The sequence below is a fragment of the Nicotiana tabacum genome, chromosome 24 (genome assembly GCF_000715075.1).
Source record: "Nicotiana tabacum cultivar K326 chromosome 24, ASM71507v2, whole genome shotgun sequence".
NCBI classification, from domain to species: Eukaryota; Viridiplantae; Streptophyta; class Magnoliopsida; order Solanales; family Solanaceae; genus Nicotiana; species Nicotiana tabacum.
The window spans coordinates 107,635,713-107,643,503 of record NC_134103.1 but is presented as its reverse complement, the minus strand read 5'-3'; the positions used below and the strand labels follow the sequence as shown (position 1 = coordinate 107,643,503).

Below are 7,791 nucleotides of genomic sequence, written 5' to 3'. Positions count from 1 at the left end.
CAAATATTTTTTATCATTCTATTTTTTAAATTGGACCACATTTTCAAAAAATTATGTTATTCTTTCAAACTTAAACTAACTAAACTCAATTCAAATATTAATCATAAAAAAATATTTTTTAATTATTTGAACACATTATATCTAAATGTTGTAGTAATATTTACGTATAAAATATTCGTTTGCCCAATTTATCGATATTAATACGACTTTATTATTCTTATTATAAAAATATTTTTTACTGATTATTTAATTTTTTTTCCTACCTTATAAATAATTTTTATACTTTATGTAAGATCTTATTTTGCTACTTGAATTTATTTAATTTTTCAACTCAATAAATATTTAATATCTTAAATTTTAGTGTTATTTTATATTTTAACTTACTCCAAAGTATAAATAGTCGTAGGTTATCTCAATTTACGTATTTCTATAAAAAAAAACATTCTATTATAGTTTTTTAATTAATTTTTTACCTCCATATTTCTAGCTAATATAGAAGAAAATCTATGAGTGGATCAGTATATAGATATAAATATAGATATAGATACAAATATACATATAAATATAGATATATAGATTAGATTTGTCTAAGATCTATTTAGATTATGTATAAGATTCATTAAACTACTTTCATTAATAATGTTTCCATTTATAATTTCTAATTATTAATGTTGTCCTAAAGTTGTCAAGTGTGTTCATTTTAACTTGTTACTTGGCTTAACCACAATACATATTACCCTCATTTTAATATAATATAGATTTATTTATGGTGTTAAACATTAAACAGTCTGAACTGACAAAGAGATTGCAGTTAAAACAATATTTATTTATTGGTGTACTTAAAGGAATAGTACCACTGTATGCTCAATCTTTTATCCTAACAATCACAAAAATATTCATAGCGACTGGATTATCCGTTAACAGTATTAATCTCAAGTATTTTGACATTTTTGTTTCAAAATATTTTATATGCATCAAGTATTTTTAACTTTAGAAATATGGAAAGGCTTTAACACTAATTAATACTCGTTCCGTTCACTTTTACTTGTCCAGTATCTTAAAAATAGATTTTTACTTTTATTTATCATTTTTAGCATATCAAAAGAAGATAATTTCTTTTTTTCTATTATACCTACAGTATTAATTACTCATTTTAAATCCATTAAAAATATGCATCAATTAATATGAGTATCATGGTAAATTATATACTTCATTTATTATTTCTTAAGGGATGTGCAAAGTTCATAATAGACAATTAAAAGTGAACGGACGGAGTAAACTCTACTGCCTACGCCTTGGGATTGGAGATGCAAGAATAACTCATCTCGTCATCTGTATGTTTTCGAAGAATTTCAATTCCACAGGTATCCTTTAAAAAAAATTCCAAATTCACACAATCAAACAATTGAGAATTGAACAAAATCTAAAGAAACTAGATTTGTTGCTTCGTTCCCATTATTACCACTATAGTTACTTTACAAATTACATAGCATGCCACTCCAGTCACCAGATTTGTCACTTAGAACAGTTAATTCAAAAAATACAATTAAACAGAGAAACTGAACTGACAAGATTAATATTCAAAAGGTAGCGTTTCCAAATTAAATTCTTTTTTATTTTCTACGTTGTATAGGATAGCGTGTACGAGGGAAAAAAAAAAAAAAAAAAAAAACAGCTCACCAACTTTGAAACTTGACAGGTTGACTGAGTTTCCTCGTCTGTAATTTGCCACAAATTTTTCTTCGCTTTTTCTTTCTTTTCTTAATTCTTAGGACCCTGGCCATAGATTTTGTCAAAATTTTTTTAAATTGTTTTTGATAAATACACGTTTGTTTATAAATTTTATCTATATTTTGACAAATTCCCACATTCCACATCCAAAATCCAAAATCAGCTCAAGAGTTGGTTTTTACCCAAAATATTACTATTACGCATTTTAAATTTTTTAAAAATTGTCTCAAATTTTTATATTTTATAAAAGAGTCCACAATTTATTATTTTGTAACAATGTTGTTTCGTCTTTTCGATCATCTGATAGTGTATTATGTAGTTCATTATAAAAATAATAATTTTATACCAAATTTATTTATGTTCAGAATTATGATTTGTGATAATGAATGTTATTGATGAAGGTACGGTTGGGTATTTGTGATAATTTTTAGAATTTGTGGGTGTAAGTCAAGTTTCATATTTTTTCAAAAAAAAAAAGTGAAATATATTTTGAAAACTAATGTCCAAACATATTTTCATCTTCAAACCAATCTTCATCCAAATCAGATATTTCAAAACAAATTTGGAAATTTATAGTCAAACGCTAGGTTAAAGATCTTTTGAAGTTTCCGAGACTCAGGATAGGGATGAAAAAAATCTGGTCAATATAAACGTTACGCTTAAGATATACTATATGGTAAAAAAAAAAAAAAAAAAGGCACATAACCTTGATATCCAAGCCAACCTTATATTTCTCAGTCCATGAATCTTTACTCAATTCACTCTTCCTTTATTTAAAAAGAAAAATTGCTTAGTAATTCTCTTTTCCTTTCTTAAGTTAACTCATAAAGTGCATTTGTTTTTGTTTTATAACCATTTATTTGCTTTGAATATGTACACACTGATCTTTCAGATCCAACAATAAAACAATAATCATATAAAGCATAATACACGGTTTATTTTGTCTTCAAACATCACCAACTACTTGCATTATACAAATGCTAAACACAGACACAGTTATTCCTCGTTATATTAATAATGGTACACATATTGGTCGAATAATATAGTATTACATTTCTAACACGTCATTGTCTTGACATTCTCAACACCGAATCTAGTAAAATATCAACAAAAAATGTGCTTATCCTTGTGTTTCTACCTTTTATCACAACATTTTAACTACTAAATAAAAGAATAGAAAAGACTGTTCATTAGCAAATTCAGAAGACAGATGGAAAGACCATGTCTCAGATACTCGTTCCATCTAAGTCTTCGCGAACATCAATTTTTTTTTTTTATAACCGTGATGTCCAGACAGCTTGCGCGATAACTACTGGGCAAACAAACCTTATATATATACTTAATAAGAGACATCAACATGTCATTTTATTCACTACCCTAGGAAACTGGGAATTAATACATTACACTTCAAAATCAGGAACAAGTTTTTGAAATAGGTACCTTTTTTCGGCTAGCAACACTCTAACAAATAAATCATAAAGGATTCGAAACATAATGTCAATAAAGATGTAAAATCCAACTTGAATAGATAGAATACTTTGAATTAAGCATGAAGAAAGTTCAAAGAGAAAGAACCCACAAGACTACAAATATGGATTTGCATCTAGGCTCAAGCAGCCAAATTTCAACAGAATTGAATAAATAAACAGTAAATCCACTAAATCTAATAGTTTCAGGGAGATCTTACACACACTAGGACCTAACACTTACCACTAGTGGAGGGAAAAAGGAAAAAAGTGAGGGGAATGAAACAAAGCCTGCTAATTTCTAAATTAGTTTCATTAACTCAAGACACAAGGGAAAATGGATAATACCAGCCAACAGTATAGCTTATAGCATGCAGTCTGTTCTTGCCGGCAATCTTCTAAAGAAATTAAGCGGCGCAGATGGTAGCTTGTGACGGAACCTTGGATGTCTCAACACATAAAATCCAGTCAAGAGTGCCACAACTTGAAAAGGCGTGACGTAGAGCACAATGGCGGCAATCAAGCAGAAAATAACGAACAATGCTGTTGCTCTAGGGTCTCTCCAGCTCAGCAAAGACTGTAGCCTCTCCCCTTGAGTAGCCAAGTCACCAACCACAGTCTGAATCCGTCCAGCAATACTTCTCAAACGGTCGTACCTCATCCGAACAATATCAGGGGGACGTGAAGTAGGGAAAGTATCAAATTCTTCGTCTAATTCATCAGGATGAGCATTATCAGCACAAGAAAGACGCGTATCCATGTGGGGAGGATTTCTTGGCCTCCATCTGTAGTACCAAACTCCGATTAAGAAGAGATAGAGGAAAATGGTAGGCAGAATAAGCTCTGGATATAGGACCAGTATCAAGAACAAGATATGGATCAGAACAGTTGTAATGGGGTTTTTCCAATTGCATATCTGATCAGACCATCTTCCGATAGCAATTATTCCACCTAAAACACCCATAATCCTGAAAAAGTTAGCTTTGCTTCTCCTCATACTCCACATGTGGGAACCAACGTCCAACATATACTCCACTATCTCTTTCCTCAAAGGTGGCTCTGCACGACTCAGCCTCATTGAGACAATCTGAGTGGCTTGATGCCTTAAGTTGTCGAGCTGGCTAACAGTTAAAGGATGAATATAGTGCATCTTAGGTAGCAGTGGCTGTGAATACATATGCATCATATTCATTAATGATGAGCAAGTAAATCTTACAGCCAAGTGAATTTCACCCATCTTCTTCACCCCAGTAGGATGCAAAACTAGTAGTGGATAAGAATGTGTGTAGACGCGATCTGTTTCAAGAGTTGAAAGACGGATCCTGACTTTCCCAATCCTCGAGTCCCTTGCCCCTCCAGATTTATCTCCTCCATGCAGATGACAATTATCAAATACACCAATAGTTATGACAGTGCATGGATCAAATACTTCCCAAGTGTATTGCTCGTTCCACTTGGGAGCAAAGCTATCTATAATTGTCCTTGTTCGAACCCATTTTTGCCCATATTTGGCAACACAATAGGCATCTGTTGTTGCCCGCCCATCCTTTGTTTTCATTGGCGAGAGCCCCTGAGCATTCAGAACACCCAACTCTAGGACACCAATGCTGGACTTCCACAACTGTTTTGCAGTTGGTCTAAGATCACTACTGTAATGGGTTGACTCATCCAGAACATGGTAACCTCCTTCCAAATATAGCCTCGTGTGAAGCCTGCTTGCAAACTTGATTTCCTTCTTCTTTTCTCCCTCAACAATAATATGCTTTTCAAGATTATACCACTTGCTGTTAATAGGTCTGTGGTCCAACCTCCTATCAATATACTGCAAAGGAATAGCACACCTTCCGAGAACTTCATCCTTGTTTGGTGCAACTCTGTCTTCCACACTTAAAATCAATGGCTCCTCAAAAGGTTCTGCTGCTACAAACATCAGATCCTCATTCCACATCGGATTGATAGTCTTGCTCATGGAAACTCTGGTTCTCAATGCCTGATTTCCAAGGATGGCCTTCACGTAAACTTCTGGAAACCTACTTCTGTCACCGGGAATCAAGTCCTGAGCTTCAATCACATTAACTCTAAGGTACCACAGCTTTGGTGAGAGGTACACCTTGGACCTTATATTTGCAAGAGCATCCGCACCACTAACAGTCGCAGCATCGGAATGCCAAGATTCAGGAAAGGCCTCATCAGCTTGAGTACCCATCCAAACAGCCAACATCAACTCTCCTTTAACTTTGTTACCATTTCTGTCCTCCAACCTATACCACTGCGGAGCAAGAGGACTATCCGGGGGTACCCTTTTTGGGATCTCATTCAAATCAAACGTAACGCGACCAACAAAGTCATCCTTAACAAAATCCTTATCTTTCACGTTCACCTCAAGTACAGAAGCTTGAATCCGATCCTTGGAAAAAGCAAACACCTGACTCCATTCGGGATTTGACTTCTTCTCAAAGTGACGGGTCGTACCCCTATAGTTTCCGAGCCTAACCTCAACATAAGGATCAAGACTACCCGTTACATCCTTTCCAGGTAAGTCTTTTGCTTTCACCACCCGAACATAAAGATACTGCATTTGCTCAACCAAGTCATAGGTGCTAGTAAGCTTATCACCTGTGACCTTCCCTCCACCAAGATGGGGTTTGGTCTCTTTGAGGGAAAAATCTTCTTGCGGTGGTCTCTGCATTTTGAATGCTACTTGTTCTCACTCAAGACAAAATGTCCCAAAACCCTTCAGTTTCTCCACCGCAGTTGAGCCAATGATCAACAAACAAAGCAAACCCCCTAATAGGGATCTCAGTAGAGACAGCTCAAACTACACCAATGCTAAATAATCTTCACATATAACAGTCCTAAGCAAGTTAACCAAAAAGATTAAAAAGAGAAAGCTTAAATATGTTTAACCCTAGATCCCATAATCCAAAAAATGCCAAAACCATTCACTCACAACCTCAGATCTGATTCATCTGAATGCTTCATCCCTGCATAACATAAAAAATTAAGAATAAAATAGTTAAGAAACCGTACAAAAAGCAAATCCAAAATACCAAAAAGCAACAAAAAAACTCTATCAAAAAAGACCCTTCTCACTTCCCCACAGAAAAGGATAAACCAAACAATGCAAAGAAGTATAACCACATTATAGCTTAACAAACACCATGAAGAAACACCACCATAGCATTGAACAAAACAAAAAAAAATCAAGTTTCAAGGGTTCATTTATAGTAAAAGGAAAAAAACAAAAAAAAAAAAAAGGAAAAAACGACTTCTATTAAAAGATAAATGAATATACCTAGAGGATTCATGGATGCTGAGGATGAAAAGATGGGATTTCGCTGATAAGGTTCTGAACCTCGAGGAGAAAAAAGAAAAAGGGGTTTTAGTTTCTTTGGTATCAAAGTGGAGAATAGTACAGTGAGGTCTAGAAAGAAAAAAAGACCAAAGACTCAGAGAGAGAGAGGGGGGGGGGGGGGAAGAAACAGTGAAGTTAGAGAGAGAAAAAGGAAAGAGAAAATCACAAGAGCGGTACTCCTTTTCCTGTGTGTTTCAGGTGGAGTGGTGGGGTGGGGTGGGGTTGAGGGGGTAGGGGACACATCTTCTGAGAATACACCGAAACCGAAGGTGATAAAGATTATACTCCTATGTTGGTGTGTGAATATTTGTTTTTCTGTGTGGGTTTTTATTTTTATTTTTATTTCAGTTTTTACAATTATTTATTTGGTACTATGTGTTCTACATTGCTTGATCACACGACACGAGTCGCGCGAGCGTGGATTTTGTCGGGACTCGCACGTGTGAGTTCTTGACATAGCTAAATGCTTATGCGTAGAAAATATTTAAATAGTACAAGTCAAGTTTGGATTTAGAATTTGAATTTTTCGTGTTCAAATATATTATTTGTTATTTGAACCTATTATATTTTTAAAATTATAAGTTCAGATATATTATTTGTTGTAATTAGTATTGGGATCAAATAAACACAGGGTTAACATGCTATATGTGCCTCTGACTACGGTACGTATCATGTTAAATGATCATTTGGTTTGATGTAATGGAACAATTAATCAAAGCATAAGACTCGCATAAGCTATTACAGTATATAAGAGAAAATAATCATGGTTAGTGGTGAGAAAATGGTTAAAAAAAATAATTAACCACCTATATTATTCACTAAAAATGGGTTGGATAATGAACTTTTTAAAAATTGGTCAAATATGGATAAGAACCATATTATCCATTTAGAAAATGGATAACCAATAGGTAACCAATGGATAACCGATGAGTTTAACTTTTACATTCGTAAAGCATCAAATTGGGGGTTCCTCAAGTTTGGGAGATTAGGAATTCTCCCAAAAGTGATCATATTCCAAAAGTCATGGATAATATGATTACTCATATTATCTGTCGGTTAACCTTTTTTTATCCATATTAAATATGGGTCGGATCGAATAATTTATCCGTTTTTTCATTACCCATTTTTTATCCGAACCATATCCGACCCGATCCGACCCACTTGTTTGCCACTCCTAATCATTGCTTAACTTTCAAGGGTCGTTTGGTTTCAAACAGGGTTATTCAGGGACTAATATCG

At 33.9% G+C, this 7,791-nt stretch overlaps 1 protein-coding gene across 1 annotated transcript; it reads right to left on the bottom strand.

Moving 5' to 3' along the window:
* Positions 1-3,251: 3,251 nt before the first annotated feature.
* On the bottom strand, positions 3,252-6,857 carry LOC107814029 (FT-interacting protein 3-like). Its single transcript, XM_016639357.2, has 2 exons — positions 6,493-6,857; positions 3,252-6,181 (listed from the first exon to the last, which is right to left on the bottom strand). The coding sequence occupies exon 2, from the start codon at positions 5,884-5,886 to the stop codon at positions 3,562-3,564; it is 2,325 nt and encodes a 774-aa protein (XP_016494843.1). The 5' UTR covers positions 5,887-6,181; positions 6,493-6,857; the 3' UTR covers positions 3,252-3,561.
* Positions 6,858-7,791: the final 934 nt, after the last annotated feature.

Bases quoted from the DNA above. Each gene is read 5' to 3' on its own strand.
- LOC107814029 (XM_016639357.2), bottom strand. From the start codon at position 5,886: ATGCAGAGACCACCGCAAGAAGATTTTTCCCTCAAAGAGACCAAACCC.